The 25,551-nt window shown below is 44.5% G+C and overlaps 1 protein-coding gene across 1 annotated transcript in view; it reads left to right on the forward strand.

Annotated features, from left to right (window-relative positions):
- SLC9A4 (solute carrier family 9 member A4) overlaps positions 1 to 25,551 on the forward strand; it is a 73,287-nt gene that overhangs the window by 14,734 nt on the left and 33,002 nt on the right. The window contains exon 3 of the mRNA XM_006166623.1: positions 23,199 to 23,458. Coding sequence (XP_006166685.1) covers positions 23,199 to 23,458 — 260 coding nt within the window. The remainder of the gene's footprint in view (positions 1 to 23,198; positions 23,459 to 25,551) is intronic.

Genomic DNA, 25,551 nt, shown 5'->3' on the forward strand with positions numbered 1-25,551 from the left:
CGCAGACCTCAGCGGGAAGGCAACCACCATACACAGGCCTTGTGTGGGTTGTCTCACTTTTACTATTTTATTAAGCTCCTAGAAGTTACCATGAGCCATCCATGAATGCCCTCACTCACAGGTGAAGAGGCCAGAAAGCCAAACCAAGTGGAACAGACACCCTGCCTGGCCAATGACAGAGCAGACAAGGGAGCCCAGGTCCGCCTCCTCCCAGTCTCTTCCTTTTTCTTCTCACCCTTTGAGTTTTCACCTCATAGAGCTGGGAAGGTCGGGAGAGAACCCACATGCTACTGCTAAGGAGACTCAGCTCCAGGCCAAATAATGACCTCAGCACTCTTTCTCCAAAGCCAAACTGGCAGGCTTGGTTGATTCCAATGTAAGAGTCCAACCCTCTCTGTGCCTCCTCTTCCTGTAAAATTGGGATGGGGATAGTCCTCAGCTCCAAGGCTCCCTGGATAGTTCATACTCAGCTCCTAGGACAGTGAGTGCCCAGCCGGGATGAGCTCTTGTGAATGCTGGTCGTTTTCTATCACCCAGCTCACAGACACTGCGAAGTGGTTGGGTTGTTGAGTTGACAGCTGAGGTTAAATATGGCACTGCCTCATCTATTGCAGATAGTTCACAGTTCATAGAAAAATGAAATTAAAATGGTAGTTTAGTTTGGTGCAAAACATTTTTTAAACCCGCATGTATTTTTGTCGTGCTACGCACTTTCCATTCCCTTTTTGAAGACCTTGTGTTGTTACAGCCTTCCTTGGTTTTCCTGGATCAACTTGCTGAGCAGCAATAAGGTGAAGCCCCAGGTTGCTATGGCCCTTCAGGTCTCCCTTCTCCCCACTCCTCCACTGCATCTGAAGGGCACAGAGAGCCAGACCAGCCAGGGCCCAGCAGGGACCCCAGGTAGTCTCATAACTACCGCTCCCTGCTTCCCTTCACACCCTCTCCCTCCCTCCACTCCTACTTTCTTTTTCCTCTTATTTCAGTCCTTCTTGCAGTGACACCTTCATTGGGCATCTTGCTGCTTCCCTAGTTCATCCTACAGTGGGAGAGAGAGGGGAGAGAGACTCTCTGAGCACCGGTCTTGGGACAGACTGTCGATGGGCACTCGATGTCATCGTCCTTATTTGGGCTCACGACAACCTGATGACATGGAGACTGTTGTTCCCCCTTTGTGAAGGGACAGTACATACACATTCGCAACAGGGACACTCGGACTGTCTAGGTTTGCCTCTCTGTGCTGACCCTTGTTGAGCTTTTTTTTTTTTTTTTTTTTTGAGAGGTTTTTTTCACTATAGGGCGCGTGCGTTCACCAGACAGACAGAGACATAGAGACAGAAAATGAGAAATCACCCCCCAGGGGGATGGTCACGCCGCAATCCCTTCTCCTCCATTCTCCTCTCGGGATCTTGGGCACGCACGCACACGCGCCCAGCGTGAGTTTTAAGTCACCGGGTCGGGACACGAACCGCATTCAACTACGTGGGAGTCCAGCGACATAGCCATTATGTTAACTGCTGATTCCCGAGCTTTTGGGCCTCTCAAGAGAGTTACCAGATCCTCACCTGCCTTGGCTTCTCCATTGTTGTGTTCATTATGAAGACTTGATTCTCTGGGAAGGGGAAGGGCTGACTCCACATGGCTTACTGCATGGGTCAAGTCTGACACTGCAGCTTTAAAAATGCACCAGGCACATGTGTATACATGCCCCAAATTCCAAAAGAATAAGGATAAATTTGTCTATCTCTCTGCTTCTGCCTTCCCCTCTCTCTCTTTCTATAACTCTGGCAAGCACCCACACCCTCTGGCAAAAAAAAAAAAAGAAAAGGAAAAAGAAAAAGAAAATAACGAGACTCTCAGAGAAGTCACGGATCTATTGCTTAAATAGAATTTATTCCTTGGAGCTCAATATCTAAAAGATAGAGTGAACAGCTGTCCCTGCTGCTCTGCCTCATGGCCATCCCTTCAGGTGGGACCATCAACAGCAGCAATTTTGATTTCTGGCCAAGATCTTCCACCTTTCACTCAATTTGCAGTTTGCCCCTCTATTTATTATGCATTTTTCTTTAAAAGTTTATCCACTTATTTCTTTAAGAAAGAGACAGAGAAAGACAAGCACCCTCCACAGGCTCTCCCTCTGTGACTCACTTCTAGCTTCCCAGACAACAGGATCACAGGCATGGTGCACACCTGTATATATGGCTGGCCCAGAAACTGAGCCCTGACCTTTCTATGGGTTCCAGCACTGCAGAACAGCACTCAGCCATGGTGCCACCACTGCTGGGCCAAGATTCTGAATCTGTTGCTGGCATTCTATCCTGCTTCCTAACCCCTCATGCTAGAACTCCTCTGCCCTCTGCCCCTCTCCTCTGCGCATGCCTGCATCAGCTTAGCTTTGCCGATGAGCAGCTTCTCCTCTCCCTCACTTTCTCTCCCAACTGTTCCCTTCCCCCAGTGTCAGCAACAGAGGAGCCGACATTCAGCATTGGATGTTTGGGGAGACGCTGAGTAAATGACTGTCCTTCAGGAATTAACGCTGCAGAGAGAGTAAGTGTGTGAAGGACAAAGCGATGGAGATCTGGAAAGACAGCATAGCATGGGGACGGTTTGTTCAGGGGCCAGCTTGCCGCTCTGGCCTGGCCTATCTCCAGTAACCACAGCCCTCCCTTCCCAACCCTAAGACGGATGCTCCCTTTGAATCTGGATCTGTCTGGGAAAGCTGTGAGCAAATGGGTGTCTTCCCTTGGGCAGATCACCGCCACCACACTTCAGCTTTGCTTTCCAGGCCTCAGTGCTGGGTGGATGAAACCAGGGGCAGCCATGATGGAGAGAAGAGGGCCGGGCGCCCACTTCTCCAGTTCTTGGTGCACCTGTTCCACGCCGGTGCAGTCCTGGACTCAGGGCGCACAGAGAGGAACCTTACCTCCGGCCCAGTCATGGGAAAAACAGTGGTCAGTTGGGGACACATTTTCCCTCATGATTCTTCCTGGTTTCTGTTTTCCTGTCTCGAAGGGGGCCCTCACACCAATACCTCTCATTCTAAAGGCAGTACAGCCTAGCCAAGAGCATGGACTGGGGGCCTCTGCCTCGGCCCACGTCCTGTCCTCACCACTTGCAAGCCGTGTGACATTAGGTCACTGAATGCCACTGGACCTCACTTTCTTTCTGTCAATTGGACATAGAGTCAGTGGGGGTTAAAACGAGCCGATATACATAAAGCATTCAGATAGCACCTGGCACCGAGTGGGCACCGTGTGTAAGTGGCTGGTGTGATTAATTGAAGTCCCCTCCACCAGGAGCCCTAAGGGTACATGTTGTCTGTCTGTCTGTCTCTCTGTCTGGCAGTCCCACCTTCCCCTAGAGAAGAGCTGCACGATCTGGAACAGACTCTCGAGGGGAGAGTTGGCCATGTTCCTGACCCTTCCTCTAAGTCCTGTACCCTTACATTCTGTTCCCATTCCAAGGCCAGGCAGTGAGAGAGCAGAGATCGTTTCACAAGGAAATGGCTTTGCCCGGCTAAGAATCCGGAGCTGCATTCTCAGAGGGTGCGAACCTACAAGCTGTGTGATCTTTACAGGGCACTTGACTCTCTTGCACCTCCGTTTCCTCTAGTGTAAAGTGGGGGGTGATTATTCCAGCTGCAGGGGTCAGGTGTGAGAGCGCGTCAGAGGAGGAGCCATCTTCTGGGTGTCTGTCAGGCACAGCAATGAGGACAGAGCCTGAACTGCAGACAGAGTCATGCAGCCTTGGCTGGTCGGCCCCAGAGCCTGGAAGTGATGTTTACTGCGACGTCTCCACAAGCACCTCTATTTGGGAGCCGTCTCTGCTGTCTCTTGATGGCTGCTTCTGACCCACCACTCAGGAAAGGCAGGAGCCTGGTGCCCCAGCCCAGGGCCAAAACCCCTCAAACATGGGTTCTCAGCCAAAAACTGTGCAGGGTTGCCTGGGGTTGCTTCTCCTTAGCCCATAGCTGTGACCATTGTAAGATATGGCTGCCTCTGCTGGCAGTATGTGGTATAGCAAGCACTCACGCCCGAGATAAAGCTTGGGTCCAGTTGGGGCATTGGGGTAGCCAGAAGTGAGGGGCAGCTCAGTGTGGGCACCAGCAGATGAGGTGGTGTGTTGGAGAAGGTGGATCTGACCACGTGGGGGAGGCAGTTCTGACCACAGTCGGGTGACACCTTTACCTCCTGCACCTCTGGAATCCAAGCCATAGACTGGACTTTTGTTTTTCTTTCTTTCTTTTTTCTTTTCTTTCTTTCTTAATTTTTTATACAAGCTCAGTCACTCACTCAAGAGAGAGAATAAGATAGCCACAATCCCCTCTTCCAGTCTTCCAGTTTCACAAGATCTTGAGTGTCCATGTGCAGGCTGACCTGGAGGTTCGAACCTATAGTCTTCCGTGTGGCTCCCATCTCTGTAGTCTCATAGGCTACAGATCACACCTGGCTGGACCTACAGAGACTGCCTCTATCCAGCAGCCTGAATGATCTTTTCCTTAGGTGGGGCTGATAGTTCAGAGACATCCCGAAGTGACGCAGGGCCGGAGAGGGTCACATCAGCTATTAACTCATTGACATTCCTCAGATGTGATTCATAAACCCTTGTTTGGTTCATTTTTCGCTAGTTGAAGGACTATAATGGTTAAAGTTTGAATTCTACAAATTGGGTTTTAACCAGTCTATTCCAAGAGCCACGGAGTGGCCCTTAGAACTCACTCTGGTTTACACATGCAATAGAAAAGAACAAAGCCTCACTGGTTATCCCGTTGTGCTTTCTTTGTCAGGAGCAAAGGTTGAGCAGCTTGGGCATGGATTTGGGAAGGAAACCCTGAGTGAGAAGTAATCTCTCTTTGTCTCCTTAGGGAGCATTCAGAATGTGGAAGTGGTCCTTTCAATGCCCCTATCAGCAATGCACTTCTCCCCAGCTGTGTTAAATGCAGGGGATGCAAAACCAAACAGGCTGTGTCCCCTGCCTTCAAGGAGCCAAAGCTAGGGACATTTGACTATTTCTTTTCATTTGTAGATTTTGCTTCTTAACCTGAAACATGGTGGGCCTGATTATTCTTCTGTTTGTTTTGTTTGGTTTTCATCTTTTTCTAGCCACAGAGATTTCCTTGGAAGTTATATAATGTATTAATGAAAGTTCCTGATTTGAGAGGGAGGCCTAGAATTCCAGAGAAACTTTCCAAGTCCAGTGGTTTTCAACAGCAAGCATGCATGCTCACGGGTGTGTGGGTGTGTTGGTGGCAGTATGGGAAATGTATCCTTGGTGTCATGTGAAAGCCCAGTTGGTTGACTGGGAGTTGCTGGCTGACAAATAGTTTCCTTGTAGCTTGTTCGGTGATTACATAAATGTATGACATCTAGCAGAACCTGTTACAGACCTGCCATGCAGCATTAGGTCAGGGTCAAGGGTAGGAGAGAAGCCACAGCTCCTCCTCTAGGCTCCAGGGATACTTCACTCCTTACCACCCAGGACCAGCTCTGGTTGTTAGTGAGTAATAAGCTAATGCCACCAGAGAGAACTGAAAGACCATGAAATCCAACTCCTTTCTTTTAAAGATAAAGTTTAGACATGGCCAGTGGAACCAGAGGTCTCCAGAGTCCTAATAATCCATCTATCTCTTCATCCATCTATCTACCAATCCATCTATCTATTAATCTATCCATTTATGATCCCATCCACCCATCCATTCATCCATCCTTCCACCCATCCATCCATTCATCCATCTACCCATTCATCCACCAAGCTGTCCATCTGTCCATTCATCTATCCACCCACCAATCCATCCTTTCATCTATTCCTCCACAAACCCATCCATTCATTCATGCATCCGTCCATTCAGCCAGATATTTATCCACTTATTTATCCATCCATTCATCCACCAAGCTATCTTTCCTTCCATCCATCCATCCATTTATGCATTCATTCATTCTTCAAAGAAAATTGCTTTCTATTGGGCAGTGCTCTTTCCACCCTGTCAGAACAAACTTCTTGTATTCTTTTAGCTTTTTTTTTTTTGCTATAGGGCACATGTGCTCACCAGACAGACAGAGAGAGACAGAGAGACAGAAAGCGAGAAATCACCCCCCAGGGGGGATGGCCACGCTGCAATCCCTTCTCCTCCATTCTCCTCTCGGGATCTTGGGCATGCACGCACACACGCCTGGCGTGAGTTTAAGCCACCGGTCCGGGACATGAACCACGATCGACTACGTGGGAGTCCAGCAACATAGCTATTATGCTAACTGCTGGTCCTGACTTCTTGTTTTTCTTCGAAGAAACAAATTACTCAGCTCGTCTAGAGTGAACTTAAATCTACAGGTCACTACTGATGTTTGCTTTTGTAGATAAAATGTTTTGTAGTCAAATGGCCCTTAGGTTACTTTTCTTCTCAGGTAGGTGCACTGACATCAGATGGTGAAAGACAGTCTTACGGGCATTTGCTTCCGGTTAGTGTGGAGAGTGAGGTAGGGCAAGCTAAAAGAATGCATCAGGCCCTGCCATTCCCTGAGCAGCATGATGGGTGAGGAGCAGGTGTTCTGGAGAGTGGGGAGCTGCTGTTAGGCTAATTTTGAACTGCTGAGTTTGAGATCCCACTGAAAAGTATTGTTCAACAGTTTTAGAAACCGGAGTATAGAGTCTGGGAGAATGATCAAACAAGCTGTGTATTTGGGAGTCTGTGGCAGGTTGATAGTAATTGTGACTAGGAACTATGACAATCCTCTTTCTTCAAGCTCAGAAGGATTTTCATACTTTTTTTAAATTGAAAGGAATTCCTTAAGGGTTGATAAGCCTCATGATTAACTTTTCTGTCCTGGGTTGCAAGTCATTTTTCTTTCTTTAGGGGTGGGTAAAAGCTCCTCCCCTTCTGTCTTTATATCACCATGTGGGGTTGGCGAGGTAATGGCTGGCACTCTCAGCTGGTTTCAGAGCAAGCGATTGTCGAGCACCTGCTCGATGACAGAATTCAATGTGCCGCTGCCCATTCATACAGGCTACCAAATTAACTCTACTGTCTAGCTGAAGTTCCACGAGCACAGCTTTTCATTTTTTAGTGATATCTTTGTATTTTTCTTATATCTGGCACTCAGTAAAGATCATTTTACATTGTGTTGTGGCTCTGACCTTGCATTGCTCCTGACAGGCACTTGGAATCAGTAACTATGAAGCTTTTTGTTTGTAAGGAATTGAGTTCATAGCAAACTCAAGCAATGTTGACTACTTACAGAAATGCATAAGGCAATGAGGAAGATGGAGATCCTGCATTAGTCCCTTAGACCTTCCATAACAACATATCTCAGGCTATGAGGCTTACAACAGACATTTTTTTTCCCACAGTTCTAGAGTCTTGAGGTCCAAGGTCAAGGTGCCAGAAGAGTTGGTCTCTAGTGAGGCCTTTCTCCTTGACCTGTAGGTGGCTGCTTCTTGCCATGTTCTCACATGGCCTTTCCTCCGTGCACCCCTCTCTGGGGTCCTTCCATTTCTTAAGAGATACCAACCTTATTGGATTAGGGCTGCCTTTACAATCTCATTTAACTTTATTTTACCTCCTTAAAGACCTTATCTCCAAATAGAGTCCCATTCTGAGGTATCAAAGATTAAGACTTTAGTGTAAACACTTTAGAGAGATGGAGCCAGCAGGAAGTATGTTAATTAAGAAGGTGGACTTACACACAGCTGACTGTGATTCGAATCCTGGACCTTGCAACTAAAAATCATGCCAGAAGTATGTTTGTGAGTGCCCCAAATCTCAGGAGAATGGAGGAGAAGGGACTGTGGCATGGCCATCCTCCAGGGAGTGATTTCTCACTTTCCCTCTCACTATTTCTCTCCCTGTCTCTCTCCAGAAAATGCACATACCCCATGGCAAAAACAAAACAAAACTAAGAAAAACATTTTAGAGGGATATAGTTCAAATTATAGCCAATCCCTATCTACCATGTAAATAAGTAATTTTTTTAAGTTTATTCATTTACTCACATCAAGAAGAAGAAAGGAGAAAGGTGCCCCCAGCAAGGTCTTCACACAGCAATCCACCCCCAGCCTCAGCCAGCCTAGATCACAGGCATGCACGCGCACTTGACATGAACAGGAAGGCCTTGAGATTCTTACCCAGCACTTTCCCATGTGGGTCCAGAAATGCTGTGATTGCATTACTGCTGTGCTGCTGGCTGGCCCAGGAAGTACTTTACGATGAGACCTCACAAAGCCTGCAGTTAGAACCAAGCTGGTATGAAGGATTTTAGAAACAAGAGTTCATACATTTCCTTTCGCCATCAGGTTCAACTAGATTCTGCTGCGATAATAAACATCTCTCCCGTCTGCAGAGTGACCTAAAACAACAAATGTTTATATCTCGCTCACACTTCTAGTTTCTCCTTGGCTGGCAGGGTCCTCTCATTGTAATAGTTACTCAAGGCCCTGGGCTTATAGAGTAGCTATCATTTTGAACATTGCGGCTCATTGTGTCTCACGGAAGAGAGATTTCAGGAGATCTCACCTCTGCAAGCAAATGCCCCATCCCAGAAATGACATATATCACCTCTACTCGAAATGCTTTCAAACTCAAAACCTGGCCAGGCATAGTAACACGATGACACCCAGCCTCAGAGAGGCTAGAAGTGCAGAGCTAGGGGAGCCTAGGAGGGAAAGGAGGAAGCAGTGCTGGTAGCCAGCTCACGGTCATGCATTTGGTCAGTTGCTCAGACTTGGCTGCCTTTTTACAGATATTTCTATTTCTCTTTCCACTCCAGCTAACTTCCACATCATCTACTCAATTTTTTTTTATTTGTTTCATTATTCACGAGTTTAGTGGTGTACTCATAACTCATAGTTCTTTTTTTTTTAGAGAGAGAGAGAGAGATTTTTGCTATAAAGTGCCTGTGCTTGCCAGAGAGGCAGAGAGAGACAGGAGGAGAGACCCAGAGAGAATGAGAAACAGAAAGCAAGAAATCACTCCCCAGGGAGGATGACCATGCCACAGTTCCTTTGCCTCTATTCTCCTCTTGAGATCTTGGGCATCGCATACGCACCCTCAAGGTCTGGAACTCAAACCACGGTTGGCCATGTGGAAGTAGCATAACCATTATGCCACCTGCTGGTCCCTTAGTAACTCATAGTTCTTCATGGCCCTTAATGTCCCTTAATCTATCCCTTAGTATTCTTTTTTATTTTTTATTATTTTTTTTTGAGAGGTTTACGCTATAGGGTGTGTGCACTCGCCAGAAAGACAGAGAGAGACAGAAAGATAGAAAGCGAGAAATCACACCTGGGGGATGGCCATGCTGCAATTCCTTCTCCTCCGTTCTCCTCTTGGGATCTTGGGCACACACGCACACCTGCCTGCCATGAGTTTAAGCCACTGGGTCCAGGACTCAAACCGAGGTCGACTACATGGGAGTTCAGCAACATAGTCATTACGCTAACTGCTGGTCGCCCATAGTATTTCTTTATTCATCCTCATCTATTCCATTCTTTCTATGCTTTTCAGAATACATAGTTACAATACTTCGTAACTGGACCCAGTGTTCCACCTCAGGCTATTCACAGTCCCCAGTCTATAGAAAGGCTTCTCATGGTTATCTCTGCCTGCCTTTACATAGATGGTCTCACGTTGAAAGTAGTATAGCCACACAAGTCGGTCTCTTTCTCATATGCTCTGTGTCTTGGTCTACTTCCTGTTGCTTCCACAGCCTACCGAAACTAAGTAATTTCTAACAATAAACATTTTCTTTCGGCTCACAGTTCTAGAGGGTGGCTTGTCCAACGTGAGCAGCCACATCTGGCAAGTGCATGCGCTGCTTCATCTCATGGTGAAGAGGAAGGACAAGTGGCACACATGAAGGAAGGAAGGGGTCACACTCTCTTTCATCATAATCTGCTCTCACAGAAACACATCTATATCTGCAAGAATTAACCCACTCCCTCGAGAAAGGCATCAATCCATTCATGAGGGTGGAGTCCTCATAACCTAATCACTTCTCACTAAACCTCCTCATGCTGCTGTACTGGGGCCATGCCTCAACATGAGTCTCGGTGAGGGAAAATCATATTCAAACCATACCATTATGTCAGGTAGCTTATCCTTAACAAGATATTTTAGCTTTGTAGGGAACATAATTATTGTGAGTAGAAAAAACGTTGGTGGTCAAAAGAAAAATATAGTAAATTATCACTTAGCTACCAGTGTCGAAGGAATCTGTGAGATTTAATATTATGACAACACAGAGCTTTCTCACTTTTTTTAAAGGATGGCTAAAAGTACATTTAATGATCCTGCATGGTTATAAAGTTTTTTTCTTAATTTTATGTGAAATGACATAATATTAACACAAAGTATATTGTAAAATATTAAGGCTCTTATGATAGAACATTGCTGAACAGAATGCAAAGAGATATGGCTAGTGAACAAGATTAAAATAGAATTTTTAAAAGTATTCAGTGACTCATCATGAATGCAGAAAGAAATATTGAACTGGGAAAGGAAAAACAAATAATAATATAGTAGATCTAAATCCAACTGTAACAATTATTATAGTAAGTGTTAATGGACTAAACACTCCAATTAAAAGCTAGAGAGAAGGGACCAGCAGTTAGCGTAATGGCTATATCGCTGGACTCCCATGTAGTCGACTGTGGCTTGAGTCCCAGACCTAGTGGCTTAAATCTCATGTCGGGCATGTGTGCGTGCGTGCCCGAGATCCCGAGAGGAGAATGGAGGAGAGGGGATTGCGGCATGGCCATCCCCCTGGCGGGTGATTTCTCACTTTCTGTCTCTCTGTCTGTCTGTCTGTCTGGCGAGTGCAGGTGCCCTATAGCAAAAAACCTCTCAAAAAAAAAAAAAAAAGCTAGAGAGTACTAGAATAGATTATAAAGCAAAAACTCAAATATTTCTCTTTATAGGAGATGTTGCTGAAGTATAAAAAACATAGATAAGTTGAAATAAACTGTATACGAAAAGATAAATTGGGTAAAAAGCTATATTAATAGAAGTTAAACAGACATAAGTTGAAGGTATTACTAAAATAGTGATATATTATAATGATTAAAATGTCAATTCATCAAGAATATCTAAAAATCAGGACCAACAATTGACATAATGGCTATGTAGCTGGACTCCCATGTAGTCAACTATGGTTCGAGTCCCAGACCTGGTGGATTAAACTCACGCCGGGCGCATGTGCGTGCATGCCCAAGATCCCAAGAGGAGAATGGAGAAGGGATTGCGGTGTGGCCCCCCCCCCCCCCAGAGGGTGATTTCTCGCTTTCTGTCTCTCTATCTCTCTCTGGCTTGCTGGCAAGCGCAGGTACCCTATAGCAAAAACCTCTCAAAAAAAAAAAAAAAGAATACGTAAAAATCATACATATGTATGCCCCTAAGAATAGTGCCACTGGGAATCAGCAGTTAGCGTAATGGCTATGTCGCTGGACTCCCACGTAGTCGACCGCAGTTCGCGTCCCGGACCCGGTGGCTTAAAGCTCATGCCGGGCGCGTGTGCGTGTGTGCCCAGGATCCCGAGAGGAGAATGGAGGAGAAGGGATTGTGGCATGGCCATCCCCCTTGGGGGGTGATTTCTCGCTTTCTGTCTCTATGTCTCTCTCTCTCAGGCTGGTGAGCACACTCACCCTATGGCAAAAATCTCTCAAAAAAAAAAAAAAGAATCGTGCCACTAAACACATGAAGTGACAATCGACCAACCTAAAGGGAGGAAATGACAATTGCACAATCATAGTAGGAGATTCTAACACTAAGTAAATGTCAGCAAGACATGGAGGATGTGGATACTACCAACCGTATTATTCTAATTACTATTTCTGTAACACTGTGTCCATCTACTGCGAACTCAGCTTTCCTTTTAAGTGCATATGGTATGCTTACCAAAAATGACCCCAGATTTGACCATACAAGAAACCTCGATAAATTTAAGAAATGTGAGGCCAGAGTATGTTTTTCATTCATAACAAAATTAAAATAAATTTATTTTAGTTTAAGAAATGACTTTAATGGGACCAGCAGTTAGCGTAATGGCTATGTCGCTGGACTCCCACGTAGTTGACTGCGGTTAGCATCCCGGACCTGGTGGCTTAAACTCACGTTGGGCACGTGCGCATGCGTGCCCAAGACCCCGAGAGGAAATGGAGGAGAAGGGATTGCGGCATGGCCATCCCCCTTGGGGGGTGATTTCTCGCTTTCTGTCTCTCTGTCTCTCTCTGTCTGGCGAGGGTACACGCCCTATAGCAAAAACCTCTCAAAAAAAAAAAAAAAGAAAGAAAGAAAAAGAAATGACTTTAAGAAATCTTGGAAAAGTCTCGGTTTAGGATTGGGATTAAGTGTATCTATGACTGGTCCCATGGCAGGGTAAGGAGGTCTGATGCCACATGGCTAACCATGAGTCTCAGACTCAGCAGCTTGAGAAACATGGCCGGCGCATGTTCAAAATCCTGAAAGAAGGGAGAGATGGAGGAGACCGGATTGTGGTGTGACCCTCCCCCGTGGGAGGTGCTTTCTCCTCTCCATCTCTCTCTGTCTTTCTATTTCTGTCTGGCGAGTGCATGTACCCTTTAGCAGAAGAGAAGACAAAGAATAAAAAAAAAAAATTAAATAGCACATTTCTAAATACTTCACGGTTTAAGTAAAAAAAAAATTGCAAAAGAAGTTAGATAATATTTTTATTTAAATAATGAATATATGACATATCAAAATTGCAGTCAAAGATGTTTCTTGAGGAAAACTTACAGCTTTGCATGCTTATATCAAAGAGTTGAAAGGCCTGAAAGTGATGACACACATCTCTACCTGAAGAAACTGAAAGGTGTAGAGCAAAGCAAACTCAAAAGGAAGGCACGAGGAAGGGTAGTAAAACATAGTCATCATACCAATCAATACAAATTTAAATACGCCACCTTATCTGTATCTTAAGGAAGCAATAATACTTATTCTCCATGAACACTTTGAAAAATAGAAGAGGGATCACTTTTCAACTGTATTATGAGGCCAATTTTACCCTGACACCAAAACCAGGTAAAGGTAATCCAACGAAATAAAACTCCAGACCAGTATATGCCATGACTATAGTCCAAAACATCCTGAAAAACAAAATATCAGCAAATCAAATTCAGCAACATAAAAAGGATGATAACTTACGACCATCAAATACATCCCAGAATTACATGTTTCTTAAATATTGGAGAAAAATCTATGAATGCAATTTACATCCAAATAGAATAAATTAGTGTATTAGTTGATGCAAAAGCCACTAGACAAAATTTAAAACTCGTTTATTATAAAAACTGCTGGTAAGAATAGAAAAAGTAAGTAAGTTCTTCAACCTGATTAAAGATACTCATTAAAAAACCCTACACTTAACATCATACTAAAGGGTAAATATTAAGCACTTTTCTCCTAAAAATAGCATCAAGGCAAGGCTATCCACTCATAAATTTCTATTTATTAGGCAAGGAAGAAAAAATACAAAGATAAGACTACTAAAGAAATAGCATATATGTCTATTTGCAGATAGCATGATTATGTAGAATCCTTAGGAATCTATAAAACAATTACTAGAATTAACAAGGGAATATAGCAAGGTCACAGTATATAAAATTAATGTACAAAAATCAGGGACCGGCAGGTGGCATAATGGTTATGTTGTGGACTCCCACGTAGTTGACCACAGTTCGAGTCCGGGACCCAGAGGCTTCAAACTCACACTGGCCACGTGTGTGTGCACGTGTGTGTGCCTAAGATCAATAGAGAAGAATGAAGGGAGCAGCAGTTAGCATAATGGCTATGTTGCTGGACTCCCATGTAGTCGAAGCGGTTCACATCCCGGACCCGGTGACTTGAAACTCATGTTAGGCACGTGTGCATGTGTGCCCGAGATCCCGAGAGGCGAATGGAGGAGAAGGGATTGTGGTGTGGCCATCCCCCCAGGGGGTGATTTCTCGCTTTCTGTCTCTATGTCTCTCTCTGTCTGTCTGGCGAGCGCACACACCCTATAGCAAAAATCTCTCTTAAAAAAATCAATAGCACTTCTCTATGTCTCTCTCTGTCTGTCTGGCGAGCGCACACACCCTATAGCAAAAATCTCTCTTAAAAAAATCAATAGCACTTCTCTATGTCTCTCTCTGTCTGTCTGGCGAGCGCACACACCCTATAGCAAAAATCTCTCTTAAAAAAATCAATAGCACTTTAATATAGTGGCAAACAAATTTACTAGTCATAAAAGGAAATATTAAAATTCCCTTGGGACCAGCAGATAGCATAATGGTTACGTCACTAGATCCCCATATAGTCAGTCACAGTTCAAGTCCTGGACCTGGCAGCTTAAAGCTCACACCAGATGTGTACATGCATGCCAAAATCCCAAGAGGAGAACAGAGGAGAAGGGATTGCAGCATGGCCATCCCCTCTGGGGGTGGGGATGGGGACGATTTCTCACTTTCTGTCTCTTTGTCTCTCCAGTGAGTGCACAAACTCTATAGCAAAAATCTCTAATAACAATAACAACAAAATCCTGTTTGAAGTATCCTAAAAACAAAAATGTTTAGAAATATGTTTAATAAAATATGTACAGTCTTCTCACTGAATATTATAGAATGCTGCTGCTAGGAGTTAGAAGATCTAAATAATATCATACACATTAATAGAAGACGCATTGCTAAAATGTTAATTTTCTTCCACTTGATCTGTAGATTCAGTAAAATCCTAATCAAAATGCCAGGGAATTTGAAAATAGAAGTTGACAAAGCTTATTCTAATTTTTTTTTGAAACTTAAGTGATGTAGAATATACGAAGCCCTTTTTTTCTTTTTAAGAGAAGCAAAGCTAGAATATGTATTTGAAGATGTATTATAATGACACAACAATTACAATAATGCCAAAATATTAAAATATTGATAAAAGAATAGGTATGTAGACTATTAAAGAGACTAAAGAATCCAGAAATGTGCATAGTCAGTTGAATTTTGAAAAATATACTGAGGCAATTCAATAAAGAAAGAAAGTCTTTTCTATAAACAATACTGAAATAACTAGATACTCATATAGAAAAATAGGAAAATCGCCCCTTACCTCACAGTAAAATTTGGCACAAATGTGTCATAGGCTAAACATACGAGGTAGAATTCTTTTCTTTTTTTTTGGAGAGATTTTCACTGTAGGGCGCGTGCGCTCACCAGACAGACAGAGAGAGACATAGAGACAGAAAGCGAGAAATCACCCCCCAAGGGGGTGGTCACGCTGCAATCCCTTCTCCTCCATTCTCCTCTCGGGATCTTGGGCACGCATGCACACGCGCCCAGCATGAGTTTTAAGCCACCGGGTCCGGACGCAAACCGTGGTCCACTACGTGGGAGTCCAGCAACATAGCCATTACGCTAACTGCTGGTTCCCCAAGGTAGAATTCTAAACCTCCTGATAAATACAAGAAAATGAAAGTCCTTATGAATGTGGAGTAGTCAAAAGACAGGAAACACACACACATGCAAAGAAAAACTAATAAATTGAATTTTTTCAAAAGAAAAAATTATTCTTCAAGATGCACTATTAAGTAAACGAAAAGGCAGGCTGCAGGGGTCAGACAGTGGCACAGTAATAGAAGCTGATGTGCCACGAGGCAGAGTCACATGGGGAGGTTCTAGGATTGGTGTCTGGAGTCATTCCTGACAGTGTGGGACCCTCTTGGGGGGCTGTCTTTCCGTCCCTTTCACTTGTGAACAAAGTAAATGAACAAACTTAGAAGGAAAAGTCAAGCTACAGAAATAGAAATTATTTACTGCGCACATAGCTCATAAAGGACTTACACAGAGCATATACAGAGAATGTTATGATCCAGTAATAACATGCATACAACCAAATATAACCGCAGAGTGGAATAAAAAGGAACAGGCCACTGGCTCCTGTGACAACCTGGGTAATCCCTTAAAACATTATGCTAAGTTAAAGAAGCCACACACAAAAGAGTTCATACTTTATTATTTGATTTACGTACAAAGCAAATTCATCTACAGGGGCAACAATAGATCAGAGGTTTCCTGGGGCCAGGGCCAGTCCAAGGGAGGGATGCAATTCACGGAGGAATGAGGAACATTTCTGTGTGGTGTTGTTCCATGCCTTAACCATGGTGGTGGTTTTATGGGTGTGAACAATGGGCAGAATTCATTCCTTCTAGATGCTGTTCATCACATAGAAACTGTTCCTCAATAAAGCTGTTAAGGAAAAGCAAAACGCCATTCCATTTGGAATTGACTTCCCACCTTTGCTGAATCTTGGTTGGCAGGCTGGTGATTTTAGTCATTGTGTGAGTTTCCACGTGTTAAACGGGCTTTGCAGACTTCCACGGTAGTATGAGTTAAACGCTTGCCATTGTTATCATCTTGGGAGACTTGGCGAGGTTGTTCAAGGTAACATGAAGGACCATTCCCTGAGGCGGTGAGTGAAACAGGACCGTCTGCCCTTGCTCTGCACAGTGCTGGGGACATGTTTGAGATTTTGGCCTTGGCTGAGGTTTTCTCTTCAATATGTGAAAAATACACACACATGATTGTGATTTGAAATGAGCCCAAAGAAAACCTTTTGCAACTGTAATGATACTCGGAGCCTGGTAATTTGAAAGGTAAGGATTGTTTTCCATGTAGTCGAATGGATTATGTCTGTAAATGTAATCTTCTTAATTATAGGTACAACTTTAGCTTCTAAACTGCCATGGTGTCTTCCTGGCAGGGTACACTGGTGTCCAGGGACAGAGCTGGCCCAGGGGACTTTCCCAGACCATTGGAATGGGCTGGGTAGCTACTTATGACTTGGTGAGCTATGTAAAAGAGTTTTAGTGTGTGCAAATAATATTCAAATGTTTGTGTCTCAATCACATTCCCTGAGTTTCCTCTGGATTTGAGAGTCAAATAAACTCCCAGGTCCCACTTATTTCATTCATATGTGTTTCTTCTGGGTTTATGGAATCGAGTCTGCTTCCTTACCTTGGCTTCATTGCTTTGAACACAAGCTTATCTCCAAAGATGCAATACCTAGGGCCTCTAAAATCCACATGTGGGTTGCTTTGGGAGCAGACAGAAAGTGAAGTTGGAGTGAGAAAACTCTTGGGAGTCAGGATAAAACCTAATATGTTTGGGTTCATTTCAAAATCATAAACTGCAATTGTTTTTCTGATACTTGACCAAGGCTTTTCTGAAACATGATTTCAGTTTGCTTAAATAAATATGCTTGATATACAGACAGACAGATAGATACTCCCTCTGTTCGTAGATCAGACGCTCCGAGGGCATTAGACATACAAGAGATTAATAAATAGTGGGAACTCCAATGAGGAGAAACGGAGTGGGAGGGATTGTGGGAGCAGGGCGAGCCCTGAACCCGCAGTGCAGAGACATGCAGATGAAGGGGAGACAGAACGAGGGAGAGCAGGTGGACAGTCTTACTGCATTGCTTAGGGGGTTGATCCGACCACTGGGAGCCTTTAGGCTGAGGATGACTATCTCAAGAGTCCTGTACCTTCGGGGAAGGCGCAAGCCTGTGCACTTCTGCTACAGTTGGTCTTCAGCTGAGACAAGTGGAAATCAGGGTGCAGCAGTTGGCTGCTCGGGCTATAGCCTGAAGGTCTCTCACTGCCAGAGATACCAAGATGGGTGCCGGACACCAGATGGACACACTGACAAAAAACAAGCAGGATTAGAAAAGGCATGTGTAGTATTCATAGTGGCTTTCTCTGTGGAGGACTGTGGGACATCTGTGGGGTTTTTCCTTTGTACGTCTGTTTCTTAAAATTTGTACATTTTAGTATGTACAGTCTTTTTTTTTAATTTTAAGCTTAATTATTTATTTCTATGAGTGAGAGAGAAAAACAGCACCCCAATAGAGTCTTGATGTTGCAATCCATTCTCAGCCTAAGTGAGCCGTGGTTAGTGGGCACGTGCGCTCGCAGCATGCTCTGGGAGGTCTCTGAACACAAACCCAGAGCCCCGCCCACTAGGTCAGCCTTGCAGAGGGTTGCATTACCATTGAGCCCCAGCATACTTATTCTTAAGCAAATCTAGTTTAAGATTTTCCAAGTCTGTGTTTTTTGTTTTTCTTAAAAATATTTCTTCTCTGGGACCAGTGGGTGACGTAATGGTTGCATTGCAGGACTCCCACATAGTCAACCGCGATTCAAGTCTGGACCCAGCAGCTCAAACCTTACATCAGGCATGTGTGCCCAGAGATTCCAAGAGGAAATTGGAGAAGAAGGGATTCAGTGTGGCTAACTCCCCTGGGAGGGAGGAGTGATCTCTGATTTTCTGTCTCTCTGTCTCTGTGTCTCTATGTCTCTGGCAAGTGCACATGACCTATAACCAAAAAACCTCTCTCTCATTAACACATTCTCTTTCTAACTTTAGAAATTCATATGTTCTCTGTGTGTGTGCATACGTGTGCCTTTGCTGGGGTCGATTCATACCACCCCTTCTGATTCCTCTGTACTTTCCCCAGTTTCTTCTCTCTCTGAGAAAATACACAAGAAACATCTCTTCGGAGGAAGACAGCCAGCCCATGTGTAACCCTCTGCCCACGTTTCCTTAACTAACCAAGCTACTGGGCACTGACTGTTTGTTATATTAAAAAGTGGATCCTACTCCATACACTTAATGCCTACTTCCAGACTCTCCTAAAACACATGGTGAAATCATTTGAAGGACAAGCCACAGCTTAGCATCTCATAAAATTCAAAATTATTTGTGCTCTGAGAGATTTGTAACTAAAATCCACTTATCTAGAACACAAGTTGATTCCAGTCTCATTATGAAAGCCAGACTGGGTACCATCTTTTCCCTGCCCTCCCCAAATTTCTCGTTCACCCAGAGCCTAAGGATGTGACCTTATTTGGAAATGGTGACGTAATGGTTGCATTGCAGGACTCCCACATAGTCAACCGCGATTCAAGTCTGGACCCAGCAGCTCAAACCTTACATCAGGCATGTGTGCCCAGAGATTCCAAGAGGAAATTGGAGAAGAAGGGATTCAGTGTGGCTAACTCCCCTGGGAGGGAGGAGTGATCTCTGATTTTCTGTCTCTCTGTCTCTGTGTCTCTATGTCTCTGGCAAGTGCACATGACCTATAACCAAAAAACCTCTCTCTCATTAACACATTCTCTTTCTAACTTTAGAAATTCATATGTTCTCTGTGTGTGTGCATACGTGTGCCTTTGCTGGGGTCGATTCATACCACCCCTTCTGATTCCTCTGTACTTTCCCCAGTTTCTTCTCTCTCTGAGAAAATACACAAGAAACATCTCTTCGGAGGAAGACAGCCAGCCCATGTGTAACCCTCTGCCCACGTTTCCTTAACTAACCAAGCTACTGGGCACTGACTGTTTGTTATATTAAAAAGTGGATCCTACTCCATACACTTAATGCCTACTTCCAGACTCTCCTAAAACACATGGTGAAATCATTTGAAGGACAAGCCACAGCTTAGCATCTCATAAAATTCAAAATTATTTGTGCTCTGAGAGATTTGTAACTAAAATCCACTTATCTAGAACACAAGTTGATTCCAGTCTCATTATGAAAGCCAGACTGGGTACCATCTTTTCCCTGCCCTCCCCAAATTTCTCGTTCACCCAGAGCCTAAGGATGTGACCTTATTTGGAAATGGTGTCTGTAAAGATATAGTCAGTTAAAAGAAACTCACAAGGAATGCAGGTGGGCCCTCGCCCACTGACTGGTGTCCTTATAAGGAGGACACAAAGGTCACTCACAGAGAAGTAGCCCAAATGAAAGGCTTCCGTTGGCCATGAACATTGATTGCCAACCACCACCGGAAGCTAGGCAGAACAAGGGAGAATCCTCCCCTAGCGCCTTCCAAGGGAACATGGCCAGCCAGGAGCTTGATTCTAGACGTCTAGTCTCCAGAGGAGTGAGGGAATAGGTTTCTGCTCATTTAATCCTCCCTTTTGTGGTACTTTTTGACAGCAGCCCTAGGACACTGCTGCAGAGGTAAAGGTGACACCCATATTGTGGAGGTGATTATGGTTAAGTACCCGTGGGCAGAGGCCAGAGTGTACCTTCCTTGTGTCCCCTGTCCCTCACCAACAAGGTCCACTGGCAATGCAGCACCTAGATAAGGACCCCTGCCACCTGAGCTGCTTTGAGGGATGACCCTTTGTGCCAACTCACATTCCAAAGCTACGTTGCATGATTTCTCATCTCCACACAGAAGTGGGTAGCAAAAGGATATGAACAGCTTCCATGGGGATTCTACTGCACCCGATGCAGGGATGTACATCCCCCAACCATCTGCTGCTGCTTCTACATCATGAGAGGAACCCTCTCTCAACCCGGGACGAGTATCCTGAGAAGGGAGGGCAGGGAACAAGCTCAGTTCTTTGCTTTCAATGTGTGCAACTGTTTACGAACAACCCAGGAACAACCTCTATACGTGACATTTAAAAAAATGTTTTCATAGCGCATGTGTGCCTGCTGGAGAGAGACAGAGTAGGTGGGGGGAAGTGAAAAAGCTCCCCCTAGGGGGATGACTCTACCACCATCCCTTCTCCTCCATTCTGTCGGGATTTGGGGCATGCATGCACAAGCACCCAGCATGTTTCTTTTTATTTTTTTTTTAAGAGAGATTTTTGCTATAAGATGTGTGCACTCACCAAAGGGACAGAGAGAGACTGAGAGACAGAAAACAAGAAATCACCCCCCGGGGGAATGGCAATGCCGCCATCCCTTCTCTTCCGTTCTCCTTTTGGAATCTTGGGTACACACGTAAACGCACCCAGCAGGAGTTTAAGCTGCTGGATCCAGAACTTGAGCCATGGTCGAACACATAGGAATTCAGTGTCATAACCATTATGCCATCTGCTGGTCCCAACACCCAGAATGTTTCTAAGCTGTTGGGTCCGGTACTAGAACCACTCAGAAAGCCATGTGGGATTCAGCTGCCTCAATCACCACACCACTGGCTGTCCCATGATTGGGAAAACAGCAACCTCTTATCACAAAGGTGTCAACTCTGGTAGCAGGCAGAGGCCCTCACAGCAGGTCTAGAGGGGGCAAGACTGGGAGATGGGAGAGGGAAGGGATGCCTGAGATTCCAGACCATGGCAGAGGGGTCAGAGTGTGCACAGAGCAGCAAGCCATCCCAGAGAGCACTGAGGGCGAAACCAAAGCAAGGGTGCAAATGTGGTCAGGGCACCCTTAATGTAGGGGCGACCCTGAGTGCTTCAGGAAAGAGGAGTGGGGATGGAAAGAGCACGGTGAGCAGGAGGCTGGGAAACCTGAACAGGTGCAGAGTGGGGTGTTTGTCCAGAGGAGAGCCCAGAGCAAAGTGTGGAGGTGAGGGAATGGGCCCTGTCAGCTCTCCAGGGTCTGTCGCCATCCCATGGTGGCCAGCCCACCGAATAGTCACCAGTGCACTTTCCTTGCCTGTTGGCTTCTCCCCTTCTTTGATTTTTATTTTTCCTGGCATAGGCAACCAAGGGCTCCTAGGTGCGTGCTGTGGCTTAGTAGGACTCTTCAGGGTCTGATGCTGTTCTTGAAGGTCTTTGCTTTCTTCAGAGATCATCTTTTGTTATTGTTTTTATGTGAGCGAGAGTGAAAGAGAGATAGGTATTTTCAATAGAGTTCGGCCACTCAGTGATTTTCCTGCTTGCCAGCCCTCAGCCTGTCCACCCTGGATCACAGGAGCACACCGCTGTGCGCGGTGTTCCTAGGTTGGTCCAGGATCTGCACCTGGGCCCTCCATGAGCTCGCAGCATCCTGCAGTGGCACCCACTGCAACACTGTGGCTGGGATGTGACTTCAGCTGTTTTCTATGTCTCATCACCCAGGTATCTACTACAGCTTTTAAGAAGCTAGAGCTAAGTTCTGGGCTGCAGAGTGACACAAAATAGAAATAAATAGATCCCCAAAACTCCAAAATAAATGATGGAGTAGGTACAGAAATAGCAGGGAGGCTTAAAAAGGGAGTATCACGCAGGCTAGAGTTGTTTGGGACATTTGATGAGGTGACACATATGGTCAATGTAGCGACTGGCTTGAGTCAGGAAGGAAAAAGCACACAGGGAAGTTAAACAGAAAAAGATGAAGTATTATACTTTTTTTCCAGATGTATAGTAAAAAATGTAAAATTTATGTACTAGACTGAAGGAATATCTGTAAAATATAAGAACTCTGTGCAGTCGCCGATGGCTGCGAGAAGGCCCAGAAAGAAAGTCAGAGCCAGAAAGTTCAGGTCTCCCTGGAGAAGGAGTGCATTGGCTGTGGGACAACAGGGAAGTTGGCTGCTTTAGCCAAAACGGAGCTGTTCTAGAGCTGCTAGACAAGTAACAGCCCACCCTCGGGGGAGGACTGAGGAGTCAGACATTAGCAGTCTTTGAATGGGGTGTGTGTGGCTTGGGCTTGGACATCAGACTGCATGGGAGAAACGGGGTGAAGACCTAAGACTCCCAGAGAGAGACTGCTCCAATGGACCCCAGGGTTACAAACAGCATATAGACCATGCTTGGGTCTCTGTGGATAAGATATCTCCAGGCAAACCTACAAGGTCATCAAGGTCACTGTCAGGTAGCTCCACCAAAAGTACTCACAGCCACATGACTGAGTCTCTTCACATACCTCAAGGAAACTGCAAATAGCCCCTTCCTCCCGCAGTGCCCCTTCTTCACCCTCTACTGAGAGCTCAACCTGACGCTTGCTATAGAGCAGAGAAGCATAAAGGAATCCCACTGTTTAATATAGCACATATATAAGGTGTATGTGGAGTTTAGAGGCAATAAACTAACTGACACAGATCATTTTGCAGAGACTGGCATTTAGTAGATTCTCAGTGATTGAAAGCTGTATTCTACTTTTTATTCAGTGAAGCTGAATGCATTTAAATTATTCAGAATAAATTTAAAAATAATGTAGTCATGTTAATATTTGTTGTCATGCAATTTTAACTAACGCAGAGAACTTAGCAAAGAGGCTCATACTTAGTAGAAGCCCAGTGATTGAAAGCTGTTAAGTATTATACTTTTTATTCGGTGAGGATGAATACATTTAAATTATTTGGATTACATTTAAAAGTTGAGTGGTCACATAAATATTTGTTACTGTATAATTTATTGCTGTGTATTCTGGAACTAGATACAAATTTGAAAATCAGTGTGCAGAGTGTTTCTAACTCATTTTTTGTCTTTCATTTTCTTTCTGTACAGGTCTTATACAATATACTAATTGCCTTCACAAAGATGCATAAATTTGAAGACATAGAACCTATCGACATTTTGGCTGGATGTGCCCGGTTCATCATTGTAGGGGTTGGGGGAATATTTTTCGGCATCGTTTTTGGATTTATTTCTGCATTTATCACACGTTTCACTCAGAATATCTCTGCAATCGAGCCGCTCATTGTCTTCATGTTCAGCTATCTGTCCTACTTAGCTGCTGAGACACTCTATCTCTCAGGAATCCTGGCGTGAGTACAAACCGAAACTCAAGTCTCATAGCAGAAAACTTAAGGCCTTCGCATGTGAGCCAGACAGCTGAACAACGCACGTCTTCTGACACTAATCCTCAGAAGTGTTGCGGGATTTAGGATTTTTAATTTTTTGTGAAACCTAATTCAGGTCCTTTGCCAAACAAATGTTCCCTCCAACGCTTGTGTTTGTTCTCTTCTTGTGATTTGCTTGAGAGGAAAGTAGCAATTATGTCAATGTGAAATGCACAGAAAAGCTGGTGCAGAAAAGAGCTGGGAAAGTTCAAGGTTAAAGTCTCATCTCACCAGTTATTATTATTGTCTTCAAAAAAATAATTTTAAAGATAAGAGAAGGCATGCCTCAAGGGATAGTCTTCTTGGGTTCTGCCTTCTATTCCCTTCAATCCACACATAGCTCTAAGACTGTTCCATAGTCTAGAAATGTATTTAGATGTCTTTGTCCTAATGCAAATGAAAGTACTATTTTTTTTTTTTTGAGAGGTTTTTGCTGTAGGGCAAATGCACTCGACAGAAAGAGAGAGACAGAAAGCAGGAAATCACCCCCAGTGGGGACAATCACACCACAATCCATTCTCCTCTGGTCTCTCAGGATTTGGGGCATGCTCTCACATGTGACCTGGGTAAGTTTCAAGCCTCTAGGTCCGGGACTTGAACTGTGGTCGACTACATTGGAGTCCAGTGATGCAAACATTATACCACCTGATGGCCCCAATACTTTTGAAATGTTTATCCTTGTGTCCTGTATCTTTGAAATGTCTATCTTAGAATGAGGATTTCCATTTTGGATTACTGTATCTGGTTATGCTGTTCTCTCTACCACATTGTCCTCCTATCCAGCTACTCAGGCAGAAATATTTAATTTTATTGTCTAAAGATACCCATTTCAATTAAAAATAATAATGTAAACTTTAGCCATCCATCATGTTTCTGCCTTTAAAACACCCAAACCTGGAAGACAAGGTACTACTTGCCAGCCCCCTCCCATACTTTAGTGGTTCTAGAATAGAAACATTAGAAATTAGTTTTTAAAAAGTCATGTAATTGTCATGGCTGTAGGGCAAATGCACTCGACAGAAAGAGAGAGACAGAAAGCAGGAAATCACCCCCAGTGGGGACAATCACACCACAATCCATTCTCCTCTGGTCTCTCAGGATTTGGGGCATGCTCTCACATGTGACCTGGGTAAGTTTCAAGCCTCTAGGTCCGGGACTTGAACTGTGGTCGACTACATTGGAGTCCAGTGATGCAAACATTATACCACCTGATGGCCCCAATACTTTTGAAATGTTTATCCTTGTGTCCTGTATCTTTGAAATGTCTATCTTAGAATGAGGATTTCCATTTTGGATTACTGTATCTGGTTATGCTGTTCTCTCTACCACATTGTCCTCCTATCCAGCTACTCAGGCAGAAATATTTAATTTTATTGTCTAAAGATACCCATTTCAATTAAAAATAATAATGTAAACTTTAGCCATCCATCATGTTTCTGCCTTTAAAACACCCAAACCTGGAAGACAAGGTACTACTTGCCAGCCCCCTCCCATACTTTAGTGGTTCTAGAATAGAAACATTAGAAATTAGTTTTTAAAAAGTCATGTAATTGTCATGAGAGATATTGTTTGATGATAGAAAGAGAGTCTTGCTGAATTATTCTGTCTAGGGAATTAAACGGAGTTCCTTTGGTTTGAGGCAGAGGGAAGTACACTTAAGAGCTCTTTTGCGGGAGGGCGAAATGGACGGCTCCACTTCCGGTTTGCCCTGGGCCTGCGATGGTAGCCATTTTGCTCTGGAGAGGCCGGGCTGTGCTCACCTTCCCAGCAGCAACGCTTTACCTTGTGGGCAGAGAGAAGAGGAAGAAAAAAAATCTGTGGGAGATCTGCAGCCCGAGAAGGGAAATGAAGCTCATGGTCTTTCAGGCTTATTCTATACCTGCAGCTTCTTTCAGGGGAGGCCTTTTCATGGAGGGGCAACACCTTGCCAATTCCCTCTCAGACTCTCTCCTTTTGTAGGATCACAGCCTGCGCGGTGACAATGAAGAAATATGTGGAAGAAAACGTGTCCCAGACAT

This window comes from Tupaia chinensis, unplaced genomic scaffold (assembly GCF_000334495.1).
Source record: "Tupaia chinensis unplaced genomic scaffold, TupChi_1.0 Scaffold144276_1, whole genome shotgun sequence".
Classification (NCBI taxonomy): domain Eukaryota; kingdom Metazoa; phylum Chordata; class Mammalia; order Scandentia; family Tupaiidae; genus Tupaia; species Tupaia belangeri.